Source organism: Chlamydotis macqueenii, chromosome 5 (assembly GCF_036417535.1).
Source record: "Chlamydotis macqueenii isolate bChlMac1 chromosome 5, bChlMac1.mat, whole genome shotgun sequence".
NCBI classification, from domain to species: Eukaryota; Metazoa; Chordata; class Aves; order Otidiformes; family Otididae; genus Chlamydotis; species Chlamydotis macqueenii.
Window position 1 is genome coordinate 17,842,057 of NC_141560.1, and position 24,755 is coordinate 17,866,811.

A 24,755-nucleotide genomic window follows, 5' to 3' on the forward strand; every position below is an offset into this window, starting at 1 on the left:
GCAGCACCAGGGAGGGGTTCAGCTCCGGCACCCTGTGGGTGTGCTGCCCAGAGGGAAGGCGGAGGTGCCCACAGCTGCAGATGAGCAGAAATAACCATGAATTTGGAGTTGGCTCAGCGCCGGTGTCACACACTGCAAGCTCTGCAAGTGTCCTCAAAACCAAGATTGCTGTTATTCACTGTTCCTCATTCCTGGTTGTCGTCCATTCTTGACAAGACGTGCATGCAGCGCAAGCTGGCAGATGTACAGCAGTGGTTTGCTATCTGTGTGCAGATTTGGCCAGTGCACACTACAGCTGGGGCACGCAGACATGGACATTTCAAGCCCCAGAGACTGAGAGAGTGAACAGCTACACGCAATACCATTTTACTTTTGGAGGTTCAGGAGTAAGGCAGGGACCTTGGGCAACTTGACCAAACGTGTCCCAGTTATTTTCTGAATGTTATCTGGAGGAAACAATAGCAGCTTTGAGCAAAATGCCCTTTCTTTCTAATCAGAGCTTTGCTAGGCCTGATCTCAAGTAAGTGTAGCTGCAGTGGAGATTACTTGCCTCCTGCATGCAGACAATCCAGTATCTTGTGTTTGCAGTGAGAATCTTGCCTGAATGAAGGCACCCAGAAAACACAGATCTGTCTTGCAATTAAGGCTCTGCTTCCATTATCCAATCCTGAAAAATTTTTTCCAAATTTCATTAAATTCATTTTTGCATTGGTTCAGTTTATTCTGTGGGAATTCAGGTTTGCAGGGAAATTTAAGTCTGCAATGACTGAATGACTGAAAGCACAGGTAGAAAGGAGAATTAGCAAGTTCTGTCTGCAACAGCCTGAATTTATTAAACTATTAACCTGGTGGGACTTGTAGGTATGAAAACACTAGAGAAAATTACATATGGGTAAAAACAGACAGGTGTTTAATTCTAGCTCTTTTTGACTTTCAAATTTTAATCTGGTTTGCTACACTTGGCAAATTATTAAGTTCTTTACAAATGCATATTTTAAAATAATTGCACCATATCACACATGGAAATAAATATACAATTTACCAGACACTATCATACAACATGCTGTACATGTAAAACTGATGGTTAAGACTTTGAATCTTTAAGAAAAATACATTGATAAAAGTGCCTGTGCTACCTGATTTCAGTGACAAATAGTCAGCAGAAAAGGTATTCTTAGTGAATGCACAGGATCATCTTGTGTGGTCTGTAATTCTGTGGATGTCAAAGGCAATGACCTATTGCAGACAGCAAGACAGAGATGGAGATCTGTCACAGGTGGCAACCCTACGCCACTGAATACATCAGACAAGACTCAGTTTATTCAGACCAGGTGAACAGATACTGTAAGGCGTAAACACAGTCTTACCTCCAGACAGCACTGAGGTGTGTGCAGACCTTTCACAGTGCTTGTGCACAGAGGTGGCTCACACCTGCCGTAATTTATTATGGAGTAAATGTCCACTTTTCCACAAGATCTCTGGATTTTCTCCACTGTCCATTACATTCTGCAATGCTGGCTGGTTGCCAGCAGGAGGTTCTGAGGTTTGATACTTCAAGTTTTCCAAAGGATGAATGTTCTCCTGAATGCTCCTTTTATTTCTGTGAATGAACTCTGCTGAGAAATGCCCTGTATTCAGACAGCATCTACAATTAGCACATCTGCCCTGTACTGAAGGCCACACTCAAAAGACCTTCTGAGGTCTGCAGATACCAGAGAATCTCATGAGGTAAACTTTCCAGCCCTTTCAGGATGACAGCAAACACAACAGAAGAGCAGCATGGCCCTTAGGAAAAGTGTAACTCTTTGACAACTGGAACTGGTGGGGTCTGATGGTCTATTGGTTTATAAATAAAATGGAAATCTTTCTTGGTTTCACTCTTCAGTAGGGAGGCTTTGATATGGTGAGGAAGGGCATCTTTGTCCAGCTGCAGCCACTGGTCATCAACACAAACAAAGAGTCCATAGTCCTTGGGATGGGAGACTTCAAACTTTTCAGCACACTGCTGGCTCAGCTGCTCAGTCGTGGTGTCGTTCCGGGAAGCAAGTGTCCTTGACTGAGCACCGATTTCCAGAAAGGAGATAGAGATGAAATCCTAAAGAGAAACATGAGGATAGCTCTTGCAGTTAACACAGTGACTTTGGACTGAAGGAGGCAGAATTCAGCCCCAAAGCTCCAACTGGCCAAAGCTCCTGAATGCTCCCAAATATCCTCCAATCATCCTCCAATGCCCCAGTTATTCTCTCCTTTCTTCCCTCTCAGCGACAAGCTCTCAATCAGCAAACACTTAAACTAACAAACACTTAATTAAATAATTAGCCCTGTAAAGACACAGAAGTGAAAGTTTTTTTTTTCTAATATTGGTGAATATCTTCAGTGAGCAATCTGCAACAGTTCCTTCTTTCATCTCTCTACCGCTCCTGAAGAACAGGATGCAAAGAAGTAACAGATCAGAATAACAAGCCCAAAACCTCAGAGATCTGGTCTGAAAACCCCCTGTCTCACAGAAACAGGATAGGGCTGGCAGTGCGTTGACCCTTGTAACTTCACTGTCACCCAAACAGCACCTCAAGAGTGTGTCCTCCAAACTCCCTTCCATCAGTAAGGAAACAGAAGTTGTTATGCTGAGGAGGCTGTTTTACTCTATCCTATTTCAGACAGTAACAACTGTGGGGATGCCAAATTAATGAGGAACAGAATCTAGAGAAACTTTGGCCACAGTAGAGCCTGCGTGTTTAATTTGTATCTGTGATGTTTAAAAAAATTCCCAGCCTTTTTGGACAGAAACTACTCAGACTCCCCAGCAGAAGTGAGATTGGCCAAATATTTGGACTATGGGTTTCCAAACTGCTTTATGAAGTATCACTGCAGATGATAAGACAGCCAGAAGGGTGTGCAGAGGCATGCTGGTTATCTCCACCAGGATGGACTCACATGTCTCTGATAGTACCCCTCATTCAAAGGAATGGAAAATAGCCGTTATGCTGCTGGAGGTGGTGAGAATCTACTGGGGAAATGCGGCATTTTGCTTGCCCAGTTATAATGCTCCATGGTAGGTACTCACTATGAGCTACTGGCAGAGCAGCACTGGAGGCTGGATGGATATTTGATGTGTCCCATCCACCATTTGCACGCTCTGAGATCATCAGGGACTATTTTGACTGCAATATGGGAAGCATCTTAAACCCCATGATTTCACAAGGCTATATGGACTGTATCTCTCACTCAGGAGACTTTCACCTGGCTTTCCCCTCAGCATTCACAATTTCCAGTTTTGCACTGTGAAGGCTTCACAAAACCTGCGATATGGCCTTTGCTGCCTCCCTGTGGATGACAATTTGATCACAGGACATGGGGCTGGCAGGGCATCCTGACTGCCTGGTCCTGCATCCAGGCTCACCATGGCTGGAGGCCCAGAGCACCCACCCCTCCTGGGACCCTCTCTCCCACTGGTGCATGGGGAGGTCTTCACCAGGCCATACACAGCATGGGCTTCAAAGCTAGCCAGCCATTGTTGGTTCTGCCCTGCTGACGGACAGGAGAAGCCAGACACTTGTCTGACCAACCCTTAGGATGTCTCAGGTCCTCTGACAGCTTTATGCCACCTAGGAACCACCCCACATAGCCTGCTCACATCTTCTCTGCTTAGCCCAGACCCTAAGGACATAGAGAGGAGGAGTTCCCTACCTCCTCGCTGCAGCTCTCCACATGTGAAGACTGCTAGCACACCTCCTTTGAGAATGAACAATCAAATCACTCTGCAGTCATATTTAAAATTATATCATTATGAGGGTACTTTGAGACTTCAAAATGCATTTTGTAAGTAATATATATTTCAAATGGGGTGTGTTTTTTTTTTAAACTTTGAAATCTTGTACGGTATGTACTCCTTTTTTTTTTTTTTAGTAGTGATTTGGGTTAATTTTGTTTTAAGATAACTATCAAATTAAAAATTAGTAAGTGTGGAGAAAGTATGTTCATCTTCCAGGCTTTTTCCCTAGAAAGTAATGCCAGCTACCTGCACCGATGAGCGGGAAGCTCGGGCCTTGTTCAGCGTCCTCCGTCGCTCCCAGCGATGAATGGAGTCCTGCACCTCCACGCTCAGCTGCCGTGTGACGGTGATTTTGTCGTAGTTCTTAATGTGCTCCAGGGCCCCATAGGTGGTGGTTAAATAATAGGAGCCTGCAAAAGGAGAAGGTCTTATGAACATCACACCTGCATGGGCCATTTGTTTCCACTTCCATCCCGCCTGCTTGTGCCAGTGTAGTAGCACCTGTCTAATGCTTGCACTGTCTGTGCCTCGCTGCACGGAGTACATCTTAACCCAAGAGAAAAGAGACCTAATGACCACAGTGTCCTCCACCCCTTTCTGCTTCACAGCAATGTCACTGCCCAGATTGCTGAGGCTGTAGATGCCCTAGGAGTAAACACAGACTGAAGGCAAACCACAAAAATTTATTTCACAAACAAACCCAAACCATTTTTATATCCAATCTAAATCTACTCTCTTTCAGCTTAAAGCTATTGCCTCCTGTCCTGTCACTACAGGTCTTGGTAAAAAGCCTTTCTCTGTCTTTATATATTGAAATGCTGCAAAAAGGTCTCCCTGGAGCCTCCTCTTCTCCAGGCTGAACAGCCCCAACTCTCTCAGCCTGTCCTCACAGGAGAGGTGCTCCAGCCCTCTGATCATCTTTGTGGCCCTCCTCTGGACCCGCTTCAAGAGGTCCATGTCCTTCTTATGTTGGGGGCTCCAGAACTGGATGCTGTACTCCAGGTGGGGTCTGACGAGAGCAGAGTAGAGGGGCAGAATCACCTCCCTCGACCTGCTGGCCACGCTCCTTTTGATGCAGCCATGGTATGATTGACAGTGTTTAGAGCCTGGGTCCCCTGTGGGCTCAGCACCATTGAAGGCAGTCTCAGATCTGCAAGGACAAGTCACCCTCTACTCCCTGCTTCTCTATCAACTAGACAGGGAGCCCAGATGTTTGGCTGAGAGTAATTCCTGAACTGTTCAGAGTTGTCGGATAAAGCAGTAAGAGCCCACAAACAGAGCTTTTCCCTCAGGAACTCCCTGACTGCTGTGGTGTTGGCTGCAGCAGGTAATAAATAACCAACTGCAGCAGCTGGGGAAGCAGCTGGACTGTGATAAGAACAGGCTTTGTCAACAGAGATGAAGATAAGCCTGGAGAAGAGGACGGACTAGAACATGAGGAAGCTGCTGCTTTGGCTGCTGGGCAGCCCCGTGTCAGGGTTCACTAAAGGTGCTCATCTGCCCAGCTGCCTGCCGGGCTCAGCTCTGCTGAGGAGCCAGGGGCTGGGGCCAGCGTCTGCTCTGAGCAGAGGGAAGGAGCCAGCCTGCAGAGCTGCTCGAGCAGCGACACAGTGTCCTAGAGGGAGCGGGGACAGGGACGCGTTCCCGCGGCCTCCAGGCGAGAGCACGCCCGGCCTGAAGCGGGGCGAGGGGCCAGGCCTCGGCGGGGGCCGGCGGTGCCCGCGTCGCCTGCGAGCCCCGACACCGCCCCGGCCCCTGCCCGATCCCCTGCTGCTGCTCCCCTCGGCCGAGGCGCCAGGAAAACAGGGAAAAAGAAAAATTGCCCGTCAGCTGGGCGGAGCACCCCGGTTTTGCCAAGTTTCATACTGATGGCAGTTGCCTCTAGATGGCACTGCCACATCGCCCAAAGCTGGCGCCAGGCAGCCTGGCCTCCCCTTGCCCGCCCTCAGGCTCTGGCGACCGCCACAGTCATTGCGGCTGCTTGCGTAAGCGGTGGCCAAGACAGCGCTTCGTTTAAGAGCGGTATTTTTAGAGCTCCATTAAAGTTTGATGTAGCAGAGGAGACACCAAGACATCGCCATTCGATTTTCCCTACTCGGCTGGATCTGCTGAGGAATGTTCCATAGCTACGTACATACACCAAAAACATTCTATTTTTCTTTACTGTCTCCCACAAAGGGCTGCTGAGAACAGGCTAACAAGCCTGCAAGTGCCACTTTCCCCCTCTTAAATATAGTTAATACCCTCCCTCGTCTGTCATTCAGTATTTCTTCTGCTCTGGCAGAGTCAGGGGGCCCCCTGATGGGACCTGTGTCCTGGTGAATCCCTTCCCTCAGAATCCAGGGAGCAAGATCTCCCAGTCCTCCACGGCAGGAATTCATTACATCTTCTGTCAGAATTAATTTTTCTTCCACTTTCCAGTATCTTCATTTCCACACAGTCATTCCCCATCATCTGTCCTTGACTTTGCGTCAATTATTGATTATTTTGTATATTTACCTGGCCTAATTTCGCACTTCTGCTTTCATTTTTTTCCTTTTATTTCTCTGCCTGAAACACCTTTTGCCATTTAACTTTGAAAGGCCTAACTCAAGTTGACTTTTGCCAGTTCCCACTTTGGCCCTTCACTTTGTGATATCAGAGCTGTCTTCACTGAGACATTCTGTCTTTTCTGTTCCCTGTATCTGCAGTTACTCCCAGTCTCCTTTCTGAAGTGGTTATTCAGCCAGTTTCATCTGTAACTACCTCACAAAATCTTTCCCCTTTGACTGGAGTACACATTTCACACAGTCTTTGCATCTCTGACTTAAGAGAACTTCCAGATTCCTTTGGCTTCAATAGCTTAAGCTCCTCAAGCCAGCTGACTTCAGTAACCAGCTTGGTAGCGTGCCCTTTTGAAATGAAGAACCTGTGGGCAGTATAGTCACCAAAACCAGCTTAGTTATGTCAGCGAAATGCTGTGCTTAGGCTAACATTTTTTTCTGCTAACAATTCTTTTCAGCAGGAAAATTCGCCTGTGCAGCAGTAGATTGCATTACTCCTGCTCATTCTGTTCGTACTTACTTTCACCCACCTCTGCACTGTGCTGGGATGACACGCTCTTAGTTACAGACTTTTACCTCCATTTAATATAAATAAAATTAGTCTGCCGTTGTTCATCCAGGACTCCTTTCTACAACTTCAGTATTTACCAAAACAAAGTCTAATAAACTCCATTTTATTGGTTTAGTGTCTCCTTGGTGAAAAATGATCTGTGTTCCTAACTCAGAATGTGTAACCTTGTCTCTGTTAGTAGCATTTGCTTCCCAAGCTATATTTAAGAAACTGAAGGCTCACAATTCCCTGGGGTATTTATCCCTCTAACAGCAGAGGTCTTTATTCACATCCAAAACCAATATTCCTCTCTAACTTGACTTTCCTTTCTCTGCCTCGCTATGATACTCAGCCAGGGAACATTGTCAAAGGGGTCACTCAAATTTAAGAGTAGAGTGACCATGAGAATGATGTATGGTCCCAGGCAGACAATGCAGTTTAAGAAATGTGCTCTTTTCTCATTGTAATAAGTAAAAGTATCCACACAATGGATTGCAATAGTAGTTTAATTTTAGGCAAAGACCTTTTAACTTTTCAGCCTTTGGGCCAATGAACACTAGATGTCTCTGTTTAGGTTACTAATCCAGCAACTCGGTTCTCATTTATGCTAGGTCCCTGCCTCTCTAGGTGGTGTCTAAGGGCACTGCACTGCTAAAAACAGTTAAAGTGTTTGACAGTAACTTCAGAGCCTCACATTCTAACAGCTTGGCCAAAGCTTGGCCACAAAGCCTAATCAAAGCCTTGCTGCCCTACTTTCACAAACATTGGTAAACAATGATGTAAAGAATGATTTTCAAAGTGAATATCCTAGGAGCAAACACTGTACTCTACCTTCCCCTAGCTGCAGAGCAGGGTCCATGAGCTCCATCATATACTCCACATTCAGAAGGACTTCAGTCAAGTTGCTGCGGGCCAACACATACATGAGCACGGGGAGGAAGTCATCTGCACCGTACAGCTTCCCTGAGCAAAGAGAAACACAGAATGGTCCCAATAAACTCACCACAAAGACACATTCCCACACAGCAGTGACAGCTTGTCATCCAGCATGTCATTTGCAGATTTTAGCTTACATTATCTGAAGAGGTAAAGCTTGAAAGCACCAGCAAAGAAAAAATGCTAAAAAAAAAGGAAAATTAGTTCACTTAAAAAGTAAGTAAATTTGCTTCAAGCCCTTGAAAAATTTTAGTGCGCTCCATTTCTGCCAGTCTTTATTAACTGGAGAAGGAGAAACTTAAACTTCATGGATCACAAACAGGGGACATTTCTTGAAGAGTGCAAAGACTGCCAGCTCAGCCCTCTGATTTGACATTGCCATCAAGGCTGCAGTTCAGGTTTGCAATATTAGCAGGGAAGTTGTCTACATGCATTAGGGGTATTTATTCTTCTATGTGTGGAATCAAAGAGCACAAAACGGAATTTGAGATAGTGGTTTTGAGGACTGAGGACTTCTGTGTTTATGTACCTACAGAAGACAAAACATCACGCTACATGTTCCTAATTAAAACAATCTCCCAAGAGCTAGGATCTAAGAGGAAGTATCTTTCCAGTCGTGGTATCTAGCTGAGAAAACAAAAAAAAAAAGCCTTTCAAATTGGACTTTTAGGCTAGTTTTGGACTAGGTGTGCAGCAGGTGCCAGAGGAATAGATCCTCATGGGCTAAAGATTTCCTGTGCTTAAAACATTCATATCAAACACTCTTTGGGATCTCTGAGGGCAAAAAAGCATACATGTTAACAGTCATCATTATAAATAATTGCTACTTCAAATAGAATCCAAACTGAAGCTTCACTGCATAAACCACAAAGAACACAAGGATAACTTTTCTTATTTGAAAGACTTTCACTTTCCACCAACATGTCATATATTCATCATGAACAACCCATGATAACAAGTTGCTTAACAAGCCTATCTTCCCAGCATTCAAGGTTGACCATTCCTCTTAACCTAAACCCAGACTGCATTCATTCTGAATGCTCTCCTTCAGATGGTGGGCAGTTTTCCTCACCTGAGCACTTGAATGTGTTGATTTCACGGGCCATGTGTGTCTCACTTCAGAACCATTTGCCTCACCTCAAAGAATCAAAGCTACACTCAATATAGCTTCAGTGAAATTATGCCCTAGCCATTTTTGGCCCATACTCCATGCTCTTCCATGGTAGGGCATAAATTCCTATTTCTCAAATGTTCCCACTGACTTATTTCAAACCTTTGCCATGAGTCAGCTTTCCTTTTCTGTCATTCATAGATGACACAAATTCTCCATTGGCAAAGAAATATATTCTCTTGAAGCCTCAAATAAACATAAGCTTAGCCCTTTATTTAAAAAGAAAAAAAAAAGTGTGGCTTTAAAATAAACGCAGTAATATATCTAGTGAACAGAGAGTTGATCCAGTTAAAACAAAGTGTTGGAGAATGAGAGATTGTCAGGGCTGTAATTCAGTCTGTTTCTAACAGAGTTCACACACAGCACAACATAGACAATTTATTTAATGAAAGCTGGATCAACGCTTTCAATTCTGTTTGGTTTTTTATGGCTGCCTGTAGTTACATGACACAGCCTCAGGTCTTCAACTAGACTATAAAAAGGACTGTATTGTTTCATTAATATCTGGATGGACATTTTGTTTGTCTGTTGTTGCCCTGGCTGATGTCTCTGTGAAAGCTTCAGCTCTGTGAAGGATCCAATTCATTACTGTCATATATATTACCATAATACAAGCAGCTCAGTATTACAGCTATTTAATATTGTCTAGCTAAAAAAGATAACACAACTGAGACATGAAAATGTACTAGAAAAACTGCACAGAGAAAAGCCCTATTCTTCTTTTGACCAGAGTAAACCAGATGCCAACAGAGTTCGTTTTGTATAAAAATAAGTAAAGGAAGATGAAGTACTGAAGAGTTTGCTAGGCTCTTTTTTCCCCTCTTCTTTAAAAACTCTTTATTTATGATATAGTAGTTACTGACCAGTGGCATGGTTGGGTACTTCTGATATCCTGAAGGCCAAGGGATTTCCAGTGCAATACCAATAGCACAATTTTCTCTACCACTTATTTTTCATGACCAATCCATGTTGTGTCTACTCGGACATCCAAGAAAGCTGATAATTCACAACATGAATTCCTATCCACTTGAAAAAAAAAAAAGTTGTGTTTTTTTTTTAATAAAATGCCACCGAAAGAGATCACCAAACCAGCTAATGGACTGCCCAGCCAATGCAGAGTGGAAACAGCAGCTTGGAACTAAACAATTCCACGTCCCCAGCCACCAACTTCTAGTGTCAGTTGAAATGAAAGTTAGAGGACACTTTTCAAGAACTCCTACAGAATCTGTTTCTTTTTTTTTATTGGCTGATAAGTGGTTGTATGTACAAGCTGGCACTGAGTCAATTATTTTTCATTGCTGTCTATCTCATTTCTATAAGCTGATTTAGCTGCTCTGCCCACCAGCCTTTGTTATAAACCTTTCTCAACTTTAAGATTTCATAGAATATTATTAGACTGTTTATATGTTATTATTAGCTGTTTATACGGCTTAAATACAAAAATCTGATATACACTTTCTTTTTGATTAATAAACTCAGAGTAGGGATGCCTGGCTGCAGTAATGAAAGGAGTACTCATTCTCCATCTGCCTTATGCTCATAACCTGCATAAATTACTAGACATCATTTTAATCCACTTGTGGGAATATGAAGCCTGATTCTTAAATATCCACATCTGTAGCTAAAGCTGAAGTCAGCAGGAGCTGTTGGTGTAAAGAAGAGAAAAGTAAAGCTAATCATCAAGGATCTACCTCTGACTCCATGTGTTGCCACAAACTTCCAGTGTTGCCTAGGGCAGGTCAGGCATGGTATATTGTGCCTACTCCTTGTAGGCATCACAACAGCATTGACTGCACGTGGAGCCAAAGATAGATGCCTGAGAGGGCAGGACTTTGAACCTCCCCTTGCTCTCCTGGCCTTGGATGTCACAGCAGGCACAGGGACTAGCTTAGACATGTACAGCCATCAGACCAAGCATGGCCCTGAGATGCCTTGCATCTCAGTCCATCCATGGGGATAAATAGGTGCTGTCAGCACCTCAAATATGACCAGAAGCAGGAGGCACAAAGACATATGAAAAAAAAATCGGTGAAGTAAGACACTTGAGAGGTTGATGCTGCTCAGCATCCTGTAACCCACGTGTTCCCTGTGCCATGAAGGGCAGCAGGGCACTAACCAGCATCCATCCAGGGGCTGCAGCAGGGATGTTCTCTGCAGGCTGCTGCCTTTCCAGCTCCACTTTCAATCTGGGCCAGAGCCAAGCTCCCAGACCTGCATGTCTAGCTCCATCTGTGGTCTCTCACAGATAAGTATGTTTGCATTTGACAGAGTTAAATCTAGTTCTGACCCTGTCAGTGTTCTCAGTTCTCACTGGGACTGAGCTTTCTTGTTCAAGGTGGTGTTGTCCTACTCCAGACATGACTTGCTTGCTTTATTTCCCCCTCTTCCCTGCAGGATCAGGAAACATTTATTTCATAAATATCTATAAGAAGCTTAAAATAAGCCTTCTCTTCTGCCACAAACTCATCCTATTATGTTTATAGCAAAGCAAATACCATGTCAGCTCCTGGCTGGGATGCAGCAATGAATAGAATGAGTATTAATTAAATACATGATTTAAAGCAACTGGAATTCTGCTCAAGCCTCCATAAAGAAATTACAGCCTATTTTAACACATTCATGCATTCCTTTTCCCTCCATGTATATTCTGACAACTAGCAGACAGTGATGATGCTTTGCACCTTGCTCTAATATTTTACAAACACACTAACATGATGTCTAGCAGGAGCTCTCCAGGAAATATAAATTGAAACCTCAGTTTATAGCTGGGAAACCTGAGGTACAGAGAGGGTAACTGAGATTTATTCACGATCATAAGAAAAGATTGTGACCGTCCTTCCACTCACTAGCGTTTTGCTGTCTCTTGTCTATCCCATACTACTTCAGCAAAGTTTGATTTATGGTATAGTTGAATTAAGAGAGTTAATACATGCATGCAACATGAATCAATTTCAAAAACATATGTTTTACAGATCAGAGGAATTCATTCCCCTTGAAAAATTTGAACTGGCTCTTTAATTCAAATGTAGAAATTGCACTAGCCAGAAAAAAAAAGATATAATCTCTAGTCCATCAGCCTTCATTAATAGTAACTTAAATAATAGAAATACCCTCTTCCTAAAGATAACAAAGTAAAAGTATTATGTCTAGCTTTATTTTCTTTCTCAGAAGTGAGATGTGGTAATGAGCAGTGTAGCGGAATTGCTCTGAATTAGTTTTAGGTGCTTCTATCATTGGTTCTGCACTGGCTGCTGAAGTATTTGAGGCCATTATCCTTTTCACAAGCTCAACTGTCCCACTGAAGACACACTGTCCATGCCTTTGTGAATTGCAGAGCCATAGAGGAATGCATCAGGGCAACTAATATCCAGCTGCTCAGTTCTACAGGGGATGACAAACTTAATCCTAAATAAGAAGGTGAGATAAGTATTCCAATGGAATATATGTCCTATCTCTCCTCTTTTTCCAAAAGCAGACTATGCATTATCCATGCGAAACTATGCAATAGAAATTATTATATCAGATGGTTTAGGGCCAGTCATCTGACCAACTCCATCACTAATACAGAACTGGTTTTTGAACTATAAGTTTCAGCTCCCTGTGCAGTTCAAAGATACTACTATGAAGCCTCATAACCTTAGGTAGGCCACAAGTTAAAAATGTTGCAGTAAAAAAATTGTTCCTCTGTTCATTCTTCTTGAATGTCTTTAGAAATCAGTCTCCCCATCTTTCTTAGAGCCTTTCTATGCCTGATCCTCCCTGCTCATGGACTGACCAAGTTTGGCCTGTTTGTCTCACGTAGTATTTCTTCATAAACCAATGTCTACTACTTCTCTATTTTGCTTTTCCATCAGTTCTCTTCCACAGAGTAGCAGCTTCCCGGTAGCACCGGGCTGGGAGCTCCAGCCTCACCACTGCTAGTATACACCAAACATATTGTAGATTTGTATCTCATTTTTCACTCCACAAGTGTCACTTGTGTTTTTAATAAGGCAAAAAGCAGCAATTCTCGTTCTACTCCTACCACACAATATGCCTTTGACATTTTGTCTGAGTAAAGGTATTTCTGAAAGATAAATAATAAGCAGGTTTTTCTACGTAAGATTACAGTGCTTCTATATAAATCAGCCCAACCCTCCCTGTGGGTATTGGGGCATGCCTTCCAAATGTAGGAGCAGTCAGAAAGCTGGAAGCTTACAGCTCCCTATGAGTCCTGCCTTACTTTTTCTAGTGCATAGATAAAAAAATGCCATCAAAAATGCCAGCCAGTTTGTGGGGGGTGGGTTTCCAAACTCTTCTTTTTCTATTCTTCTAATGCATGTTAATCTTGCTAACTACTCCTAGTATTTTTGGCAGGCAGGTAACATAGTTTTAGATTGTAGGTTACATTCTTGGAGGCATATGTTGCCGTTATTTAAGTTCACACAGAATTTGGAAAAGCTCAGTGAGACACCACAGTGCTATCATAATTGTCCCTTTGGGGACAATTCACTTACTAATACCACTGCCTACACCGTACATGTAAACATCTGAACCGGTACCCCTAAAGTCTTTCTATAGCCAGTGATGAACTAATAGATATCATCAGTGGAGTTTGTCATGAGTCATCTCACCCTAAAGCAGACACCTAAATCTAGCCAGATGAATCAACTGAGCACCCATTAAATCCCCATTGTCTATAATGAGAACTTAGGCATGATGCCCATCTGTGGCCACCTACAGCTAGACATAGCTGTAGATTAGTCCTACTTCAGCTTAGATCCATATCTTGTAGTTGTACTCAGAGGTCTGTTGGGAGAAAGTTGTATTGACAAAGGCTGTGAACTTGCCTTCCTGATTCCTTGTGATGAATTAGATCAACAAGTTGATTGCCTTCAACTTGAGGGAGAAATGTTATTTTAAACCAGCTGAGGGTCTGACCCATTCAGTTTATTTTCTAAGTATCAGGACGTTCAACCACAGCCAATTTTTCAGGCAGATTTTTTCATGTAGTATGAATTGCAAACAAACCAGAGAGATCCTCCTTTCTCACAATGGCCTGATATCCATGGAGTCAGTCAAGGCAGACTTCAAAGTTTCGTGACTCTTCCAGCAGTACAAAGATGGCCACTACCGCAGGCACAGATGTTCCTTAGTAAGCCTATCTCTAGTTTTAAAGAAAACTTAGTACCTGTTGAGACACCCTGGCCACATTTGGACTGTTAAAAAACTTATGGTTTCACAGGGGTCTGAAAAAAGAAGGGTGCTTGATTTGATGGTGTTTGCACTTTATGAAACCATATTCTCAGGTGAGCTCATCCTACAGTCAGCCTAAAGTGAATAAAGACCTGGCCTGAGCTGCCAAATTGCAAATTAAACCAGACAACATAAGTAGTTTTCGAGTTACCAAACGGGTACCTTTTCTGACAGAGGCAGACTAATTTTGGTCCTGCAGCAGAGGGAATTATAAGTTTTGTGTTCCACCTGCTCTGATCTTGGAAGAAGAGGGAACCCTTTAATTCAGCAGTGAGTAAAAGGAGCTAAAAGAAGAACAGACTATTGCACAGGAAGCCAAGCATGGCCTCTGCTTTTCCTGTGCAAAGAGCACTGCGCCGCCTCAGGGCTGGCTGAAAGCAAAAGCAGCCCTGGGTCGCTGCTCTCGAGATGGGCGAAGAGCAGGAGGAGAATTCCTACCCACTGAAATCTGGTCTGAGCCACTCACAGCACGTTCTTCTGCAAACCACCAGCTGGGGATTCCCTGTCAGAAAAATATTTCAGTTTGCAGAACGTTTGTTTTTGCCTGGTGGAAAATCAAAGTAATCTGGGGTCCATTCATTCTGTTGAAAAGGTTTCACACATTTCACTTCTAAGTGGGTTTTCAGGATGTTTCCCTCTATTTCTCTCCAAGTCCACTGTCTTCCAGGAGTTGCACAATAGCGTTCTCCTCCCCTTAACCTCTTTTTTTTTGTTCTGAATTCTTTGGGGTACTTTTCCTTACTGCCAGGCCAGTTTCTCTCTGACCAGGCCCTTATATGCATCACTGATCATGTGTACTGGAGTGGGAACTGGCAGCACGGGGGTGAAGCCAGCTTCCGATCTACACCCCACTTGCAGTAGTACTTAATGTGAGAAAAGAGCTGAGCTGGCTGAAATGAAGTGCTTTGGTTAGCACAGCAACCACAATGAAATTCTCTGATCTCATGAATGCCAAGCTTTTAAAACATGTAGGGTTTTTTGAATTATTTCCCTGACTCCTAATTTCTGTTACATAAAATGACACAATGGCATTTCCTGCAACAGAGAAATTCCAGCCCTGAGCTAAGTGAGGTATGACAGACGCGTAACCTACCACCAGCATCGGAAAGAGACCACGTCTCCTATGTGGGTTTTAATGAGGCAGATGAGGCTTTGATCTATACCAAATTTACTCTCAAACTTAACACAACTGTTTTAACAAAGTTACAGCAAATTTCCCTACATTTGTCCAAAGCTTCTCATAATCCTTGAAGAGAGACAGAGGTCCTGTCCACCCTGCAGCTTAGACTCAGCCCGGGGATGTGGGCCTTGTGCATGGTTGTGAACTTGTGAAGGATCTTTTCCAGCACAACAGTTTCTTGGTCATTGAGCCTTACTGCATACTATCCAAGGGACAGCCCTGAGGTGAGGCTCAGAAGGGATGCACAACTCCTGTATGAGTGCTCCAAGGTTGTTTTCAGTACAAAATAAAGCAGAACAGCTAAAAGCACCTTTGGAAATTGTGAGTTCTTGAACAACCACAAGTTGTTGCAAATTAAAATCTGGCTTCTCTCCAAATTTATGCATGGCTGATCATAGACAAAGCTCTTAAACTGGCAAGGCAGATTCCTGGAGGAAGGGGCTTCCTGCTTGTGTATCCAAGGGCTTAACGTGTGTATTTAGTACTTGGCCAAAGGCCCAAGTTATATTTATACTCAGAGCACATACTTCCGAATGAAGTACATACACCAAAGAAGCGTAGTAGTGGCTTTTGGAATTTACTGGATCATCAGGAATTAGTAACAGTACTAGAATTCTGTGTCTCCTCCCCAATTTAGGCAAAACTTTGTAAAGGCCAAATCAAGAGACTTTTCCCAAAGACCCATTCCTGCTACAAGCTGGGACAGAGCTCTGAGGATTTATGGAGAGCTGTGTGAAGACCTGTGCAAAAAGGACATTACCCATAAAACATACACTTATAGACATCTGTTTTTTCGGAGTTATGAAGCTTAAAGTTAACCAGGTAACATCTTATACCTGTTATTGGTGCAGAGAACTTCACAGTCACTAATCAGCACAACCTGTGGACAGCTGATAGCAAACACACTGACCATCACTGTTACCTCCCATCTAAATATTACTGCATCAACTGTATCATAAACCCGGTTCCTTTGATACATGGAGAAGGACCAGTGAAGGATACCATTTCAGTAGAGTGTTGTACCTGGGTTTCCCTGAGCCATGGAGTCATAGATGAGTTTGCAGGACTTCAGCAAGACGGCAATCTTCTTTTCTGGGGAGTAGGCCTTGTGCATGGTTGTGAACTTGTGAAGAATCTTTTCCAGCACAACCGTTTCAGGCACACTGGTTGTGACACCTAGGTCAGTGGTAGTTGTGTTTTGTATCACAAGTTGGTTCTCTTTTAGCTGCTGTAAAGACCCATCTTTGTTATGGATTTCTTTTAAGTAAGAATCAATGGCTTCTTTTAAAGGTTTCAGGACACATTTGTACAAAGCCGTTTCAGCAATCACGTCTGCATAGAGAATGGAGAACATGAAAGTCCGTGAGAAATAATCAACACAGAAGTACAGGTGCAAGTAAAAAACATGCGGTTGGTTATTCACACACGACTGCATAGCTGTGAGCAGGGAGCAGAAACTACATCCCAGAAAGTAAATGTTTCATTGCCAACACCCTCCAAAAGTCCTGGATAGGCTTGAGATGAACATTGATGCACAACCTCTGCCACTGGAGCTGTAGGAGAGCTCCTGCTACCAGCAGCCCCTGCTGTCTTTGCCTGACTCCTGGCTGACCAGCATGGCACTGTTAGGCAGCAGAAAAGCCAGCTTTGGGAAGGGATGAAGAACCTGGCCTAACTGTGCTTCTTTTCACAGCCCTGCCCTTACAGATGCCCAGGTGGGTTTCATCTCATGTCCTTTCTGACATCTCCCTCTGATCTGTCTGAGACAGTCACTCTGGGACCAAATCAATTACACCCTCAAAGCGCCCCTTTCTCCGCAGTGACTGAAAAGGGGCGGTAGCCACCAGCTCAGAGGCAGACACCAACATCAGGTCAGAAGTTTCTCACCCTTACTGCTCAAGTGGCTCTAACTTCCTGATACTTAAGTCACCTCTTACGTCACCTGTGGATGAGGAAATAGTCTGTGTGGGTTGAGCATTTGTTTAATACTTAGCAGGACAGAAAAGGAAGCATGAGAAACTGTGAGAAAATCTGTTGTGCGACTTGTAGAAACCAGAGGCAGAGCTAGAAGAACTGCAAAGGATCCTCTTGTCATCCCTGCACTGAGGCAAAAAGGTCACTGGCAAACAGTGAGGAATGAAACAGAGGGCAGTAACATTTATGTATACAAAATGCAACTATTTTCAAGAATCCAGAGAATCAGTCAGCCTGAAGCAGGAAAAATTCAAATGGTAAATCTGTCACAGTAAAACCCTGTCCTCCACAGGAGAAGACAGTCTTCCCTTGGCCTACTGCGCCGTATCGTCCTGTTCAGGAACTGCCGGTGAGCAGGGCTAGATCTAACCAGACGTGTCTGTGTAAAGGTGGGGGGATCCTTGCACACACGCAGATCTACCAGGCAGAACAAGGACACTTCTCCTTTCTGCCTCCTCTCCACCTTTCCTAATCAAGACTCAAGACAGACTTCTCGGTGCTGACACACCCTCTGCCTCGAAGAGGGTTACTGGGACGAAAATTGCAAGTGTTACATGAGGTGCATGAGAAGCAAAACTGTAGCTCCCCTCTCCTAGCTATGGCAAGGGGCTGGCAGCAGGGCTGTTCTGCTGGGGAGACTGCAGGATCATGTGAAGCCTTTGCTGGGTAAAAAAGAAGTCAGCAGGGCCTCCTGAGACTGACAGCCAAGTGCCTCTGGGTCCTGGCTCACCGCTTAGCTGAGTCACACCTAATACTGGGGCTGCAGGATCCCCTGGAATCCCTGGTCACTTCCGTGGTTGGCCGTGTTCTGTGCTGGGTGTCTTCCAACTCCCAGCTTGCCTAAAGCCAACTTAGGGATCTAATAAATAGGTCTGCATTGATTCTCAGGTCCTTAAGGAACAGCTTTAAGTCAAAAGAGCATGTGAGTACCTGTATGCATGCTTTTTCTGGCTGTACAGCTTTGACTGGGATAAAAAATCTTACAGCTCTTTGTATATTTCCTCATGAACATACATTAACCAGGCCAGTGCATTTCTTAGCAAGGAGGGAAGTAGCACATTACTCTCTCACAGAATATCAAATGAGAAGCAACAAAACAACCCTAAACAGCCAAAAATACTATTTTTACTCCCCAAAGGCAAACTACGTCTGTGGCAAACAGAGGTGAATGCTGCATTTTGGAGCCAGCAGTGGTCTTGCAGCCAGGAGCTCTTCCATGCCTCTGAGCTCTGAGGAGCACGGAGTGGGATCAAGTGATTCCTCCAACCTGTCACTCAAAATCATGATAGTCTTGCCCCTCCTTTTGAGACAGTGACTGACCCCTGATCTGGCTGCTACATGCAGGGAGTTCTCCATCCTCACTGCAGAGAGTGGGGTGGTGGACATGGAAGACCATGGGGAACACAGCTGTGCAGGGGGAGGCTGGCCCTTTGTGTTTCCAGGGAACACAGCTCTGTGTGTGTGCGCCTATGCGTACACATATAATATATACACACACTCTCTCATATTTATATGTGTATATATACATATGGATATATACATACATATATGCCTCTCACACACAAACACACATCTCTTCTGCTTAAACTCTTCCCTTTAAAACATTCATAATGGGATTTCCCCCCTCATTGGTCTCCCAGATTTTAGAGCTGCTCCTCCAAGTGCTAGCAACCACAGAGTAGACTTCAGTTCGCACCCCTCAGCTTTTAGCAGATGGTTTATATAATGCTGTAAAGCAGAACCTGTGTCTGCATAATCCTGTCTCCCTCCTCACCTTCCCAAATCTTGCCTGAGGATGAGTAAAGCACAGTCACCTACCTAACTGCTCCTCAGTGTAGGAGCCTGGGTCTATCAGAGATTTCAATTCGGTGCTCTGCACTAAGTAACTCTTCAGCTGTGTCATCATCATCCGGATTTCTTGTAGCATCTCTGTGCTGGAGCTCTGCTTTGCCATCATCTCTAAACTGTACACTTTGTAGTCCTGCACCAGGTTGCCAAAGTACGAATCCTTGTCCTGTGCCAGCTCCACTATCTTCTTCTGCAGCTTCCTGTCACTAGACAAAAAGACTGTGAAGACATTGGACAGGCTCACAAAGGACAGTCTGTTCTTGGCCTTGCCCAAGATCATGGAGCGTGTCTTTTTACTGGATGAACTACTCAGCATCTCTGGGTCATCCTCCGTGCTGCTGGTGGAGTAGGAGTCTGGCTCGGATGCTGATACCTGAGCCATGGTGCTGCCTCCTGGGCCCTCCAGGGAGGAGTGCGAACCTTTCAGTTCAGCTGAGCTGGCAGATTTGTAGCCATGTCCCGGTTCAGTCTTGGTGTCTGTGCAAGTGGCACCACCTGCCACTGTAGCTGAGCTGCTCTTGCACAAATCTTGTGCTATGGCTGTGACTGTCTCTGCCACTGTTCTTTGCTTCGACTGGTAGGAGCTGGGGATCCTTGGTGCCTGGGAAAGCCTCTTCCTTCTTGGTGGTGGAATAGGTGGTGAATTTCCTTTCTCAATGGCATTGCTTCGTATCTCAGGCATGTCCTTCTTCTCGGCAGGTTCGGGCTTTGTCTCCTGAAACTGTGATACAGCCCTTTCAGGAACCTCCCCAGGCATTTCTACAGCTTTTTTGTGCAGCAACCTTTTATCTCTGCTCTCTGTACTTGTGTCTTGTTTTCTTTCAGTCCGTTCCCCTTTCAGCGTTTCACAACTTCCAGGCTTACCCACACATCTCTCCTCCGAGGTCTTCTCACACAGCCGCCTCCGTGGGGGGACAGAGGGCTGGGACCCCTTCTTGGGGCTCACTGCTGAGGGCTCTGCTGAGCAGCTCTGCTTCCCTTCTTCTTTATTGTCACCGCCCTCTATTTTCATTTCCTTGATGCTCTTTCCTAGTGGCCGAAGAAGCAGTTCGTTTTCTTCACAGGCAGTCATGGGATCCCACAGAACCTTCAGAGACGATTTCTGAATGAGAGCGTGAGAAGGTGGAGGTGGAGGAGGGCGGCAGGGAGACCTCCTTTCAGCGAGCGTGATGGCATGTGGGAGATCAGCACTCACAGCATGGCTTTTAGGAGGAGGTACATCTAGAGGTAAAGGATTACTGCACTCTTCTATAAAAATAGGATTCACGAACCACAGCCTGTCATTTCCTATTGACAGCTCAATTTCACATGAGCAGTGGTTTGTGCTACTTGCAAAACGTTGGGTAGATCTTAAACTGTCTGCCTGGGCAGTGCTGAAAGCAGAGTCTTTTGCAGGGTGGGATAACTCCTCTCCTCTTCTGTGGTTTAAGGAGGAATCCCAGAAATCTGTAAAAAAAAAAAAAAAAAAAAAAGAAGAAAGAAAGAAAAGAAGAATGAAAAAATGCTCTGAGAGAATTTTAGCTGCTAACAGTATGTAGAAATCCTACTCTTTGTTAAAAGAAATTGTACACGAGCTTTCACACCTCTGCACAAAACAGTGTGAAGAAAGAGTTGCCTGTTTTATGTTTGTGACATGCTTCAAAACAGGGGACAAGCTCAGAAGCTTCACCAGAAACCTCTTTCTTGCCGATTTTAGGACACTCATCTAGTGAAAACTGTTAATGCTGTGCAGCCTATGCAGTGTGAGCAGGAAGGTAAAAGTAACAGATATGAATGATTGTGAAAAATGGTCTATGGCTTGCTCAGTGATTACTGCCCTCCAAGTGCAAATAGCTGTGGATACCTGAGGTGAGGGTGTGAAGACCCCAGGGGAGTGCTGTCTCCCTCTTGCTGACCGTGGGAAGGTGCAGGGCTGAGATACACAGCCTGGATCCGACGTGCACCAGGAGCATCAGAGGAAGATGATTCTACTATGCAGCAAGCTCATGTGGCAGAGTCTGTTCTACACACAGGTCTGATCTCAGTCAGACAGTCTAGAAACATATGATTTTGAATATCTTCCACAGATTAACATTACTGTTAATGTCTGTAGCTCTGGATGATCATTATTCATAGCCATGCCCACTCTGCTTTGAACCTTGCCTTGAGACTGCCTGCCCGCAGGTGTAAGAGAGGAAAGATGGTGCAAAAGACTGTGTACACAGGAAGGCTGAAGGACTAAAGAATAGTTAAGTATTTTAGTGCCATCAACTGTGACTGGAAAAGAAAAAAATGGTGTTTCAGATGAAAGAAGCCATTTCTATATGTCACAAACATCTTATTAGAATATATTTTGCAGTAACTTGCTTTAAAAAATACCCTACAAAGTGTTTGTGCATCTTTTGAACAGATTCAGTATCATATTTAACCTTTTACCCTTCCCTGAGAGGTGACTTCTCAAACCTGCTTGCCTGACCAGTCTGATTGCTTTTAATCACTTAGATGCTAATCCAGGGCATTGCAAACCCTGTGTGTTCTGACCAAGGGAAAGGGTATAAACCGCTGAGGGCATTCACTGCACAAGGACTGCATAGATGCCTACAGATTTAGGGACAGGGGCATTTAGGGGGATTTAGGGGGAAGATGGGAAATCCTGGAAACACAGGGATGCAAATAACCAGATAACTATTTCAGCATGCCTGGGCCCTGGATACAGAGCTAACACTGATGACACACTCTTCTGGCTGGACTTAGAATCATAGAATGGTTTGGGTTGGAAGGGATCTTTAAAGGTCATCTAGTCCAACCCCCCTACAAGGAGCAGGGATATCTCCAACTCCCCAGACTCCCTAGAGCCTTCTTTTCTCCAGGCTGAAGCACCCCAACTCTCTCAGCCCGTCCTCGTAGGAGAGGTGCTCCAGCCCTCTCATCATCTTTGTGTCCTTCCTCTGGACTTGCTCCAGCAAGTCTATGACTTACAGAGGATGTGAATGGGGCTGCTGCATGGCTCCTGCACCCTGTCCTGTGCTTGTTGTCAAGTTTGTCTCACTGCAAAAACATAATGTGCTGGGCCTGAGAAGGGACGGATTGCAGCTGCACAAGCGTGGGATGACCCTCAGTGCTGAGCACGTGGTACAGCTCTCAGGACAGTGCCTTCAGCTGTGCCTTGCCAAAGCCCTGTTCTCCTGTCAGCTGCACCAGCATAGCCCTCAGCCCATGATGGGAAGAGGGGCACAGAGCTGAGCTGGCCAGAGCCCTGGGCAGGGTCTGCCTGTGCCTCTTCCTAAGAATCAGCATCCCAGAAAAGCTCAAAGGGACTTCCAGTTGGAAAGGTCACAGCAGAGCAAAGAAACTTTTCAGCTAAATCCAATGCAGAACTCAGGGGTGAAACACATTCAGATAAAATCTCTCCCTTGCCCACTGCATCCCCAAAGACAGGCCACTTCTTCCTGTTTTGTTCTCCAGTGCAGCCGTGACTTTTGATGGCTTCCTGCTCACAGCCAGCTCCACACCGTTGCTGGCAAAACTGCCTTCTTTCTGCCACTGCCAAGACTTGCCCTCTGCAGGGCTCTGCCTTTCTGCCTCGGTGCCTTGAGCCCACTGGTGGCCTTGCCTCCCTCTGCCAGTGATGTGATCCTCTGGGGCACAGCCAGCCCCAGGGACAGGGACTGTTCTGTTCCCTGCAGCAGGAGCAAGTGCTACAGTAAGGGCAGGACAGGCAGGCTGACTCGTCATTGCTCCTCTGCTCCCTGTAACCAAGCATGTCTATAACATAGCCACAGAGCCACGCACAACTGAGCTAAAAGGCTGGCTGTTCCCATCAGGATAAAATTGCCGATTTAGCCTCTGCTAGTATCCATGGCTTATTTGACTTTATAAGCATGTCACCATGTTTTCTCATAGAGACTGATGTTGGAACAGTGTTATTCTCTGATTTCCTACCATGAGAGCGAGGAGAATAGAGAACATAAAAATAAAATAAAAGTGTTGCCAGGAACAGCGGCACTCTTGACAACAGAATTCAGGAACAGAATGCAATCAACTGCACGTAGTAGCATCGTGCTGCCAACCCCCTCACGTCTGTGACTGTCTCGGGTATGATTCCCTTTAAATGCTCCAAATCTACTGGGTGTCAGCAAATGCAGGACAGTAGAAGTTGCTTGTTTAAGTGAGAATATAATACTTTGGATTCTCATAGGCTGAGGAAATGGTGAGCAAACCAATCTACAAAAGTTAAGTTGATTATTTTTCTCAGTAGTGGTCAGGATAAGACGCTGCGATGAAAATGCAATGCTCCACTCACTGTGAAGGACCAGATGAGGTGGTCTTACCAAGGGTTACACAGCTGCTTCAGAGGGTGTTTCCCAGCCCAGCCACGCTGCCTCATACCTCAGGAAAGGCAGTTTGATCATCTCCCATTGCTGTCCTGCCTCTTCCCTTAGCTTACACTCTGGGAGGGATAATTAAGCAGTTCTTTGAGGCTTTGGCACATTTGTGATGGCATGTGCTCTTTGTTCAGTGCAATCATGCTAATTCTCCTGCTAAAATGCCTTCTGTACCAGTGAGGTCAGGACTAGAAGGCCTGCAGTACATCCTCTCTGACAATATACGTAACAGCCAGATCCTTTGTGGAACAATCCAGCTTGCAGGTAGGCATCTTATTTCTAGTCCCTCAAACAACATATCACTTTGAAATAAGTAAAAACCAGCATATTAGAATTTCAAATGCCAGCTTTCCTTTGGGCATGCCACTTTGTTCCAGGGAGCAGTAAACAGCATCACTCATTACTTCAGCTTGTTTGACTTTGCTGAGACAGGATAGCACTCCAAGAAGCTAGCATCACTTCCCAGGAAATCTTTACACAGCAGCTGTTTTTTTTTTCTGTTGTCAGAAATTTTCCTGGCATGCAATGTATGGTGGCAAGCAAACCTCCAAGCATCACCACTTTTATGACCACCACTGTATAGGAGAGAAGGAGAAGACTACAACCAACATTGCTTTGGTGCTTGTGCTTTAGCTAATCCTTCATTTCAGAAGTTGCTGGAGACAGTTGCCTGAGTCAGGATCTCCTCTGCTGGCTCAAATTAGACACAAGGTTGGAGAATCATGATACGCTTCTTACATTTTAATCCAAATTATTACACTTGTTATAATAAAATTAATAATAAGTTTACAACTTGCTATCTCAAGTTGCAAAGGAGCTTTCTTTAAGCAATAAGTACTGGATGGACACCCATACTCAAGAATGCGTTGACAAATTGGAACATATTCAAAATAGAGGATGCTGAAAGTGTTAGAGGCAAATCCGCTGGTCAAATTCAACAAAACTGCCTGAACTGAAACCAGTGGGGTTTGCCCATGCCTTCTGGAAGATATAAAGCAGAAGATTTAAAAATAGATCCCCAAAGCCCCAAGGTCCTCCAGGTCCTTCCTCTCTAAGTGAGCTAACTCTTCAGTTTTCAGCATTGTTTGGCTGTTTTCAACAGCTGAGGGAAAACCAAAAAGCAAAGTAGCATGAGACAGTTGCTAACTGTAATAGCTGTCTCAAGTGGAGTGTCTTTAATTG

At 44.6% G+C, this 24,755-nt stretch overlaps 1 protein-coding gene across 2 annotated transcripts in view; it reads right to left on the reverse strand.

Moving 5' to 3' along the window:
* Positions 1-1,659: 1,659 nt before the first annotated feature.
* Positions 1,660-24,755, reverse strand: part of RIN3 (Ras and Rab interactor 3) — a 70,862-nt gene continuing 47,766 nt past the window's right edge. For both annotated transcript variants that reach the window (XM_086748224.1, XM_086748223.1), the window contains exons 6-10: positions 19,180-20,655; positions 16,411-16,719; positions 7,697-7,828; positions 4,019-4,182; positions 1,660-2,095 (exon numbers count right to left, since the gene is read on the reverse strand). In XM_086748224.1, the coding sequence (XP_086604350.1) occupies positions 1,787-2,095; positions 4,019-4,182; positions 7,697-7,828; positions 16,411-16,719; positions 19,180-20,655 (2,390 nt within the window). In that variant the 3' untranslated portion in view covers positions 1,660-1,786. The remainder of the gene's footprint in view (positions 2,096-4,018; positions 4,183-7,696; positions 7,829-16,410; positions 16,720-19,179; positions 20,656-24,755) is intronic.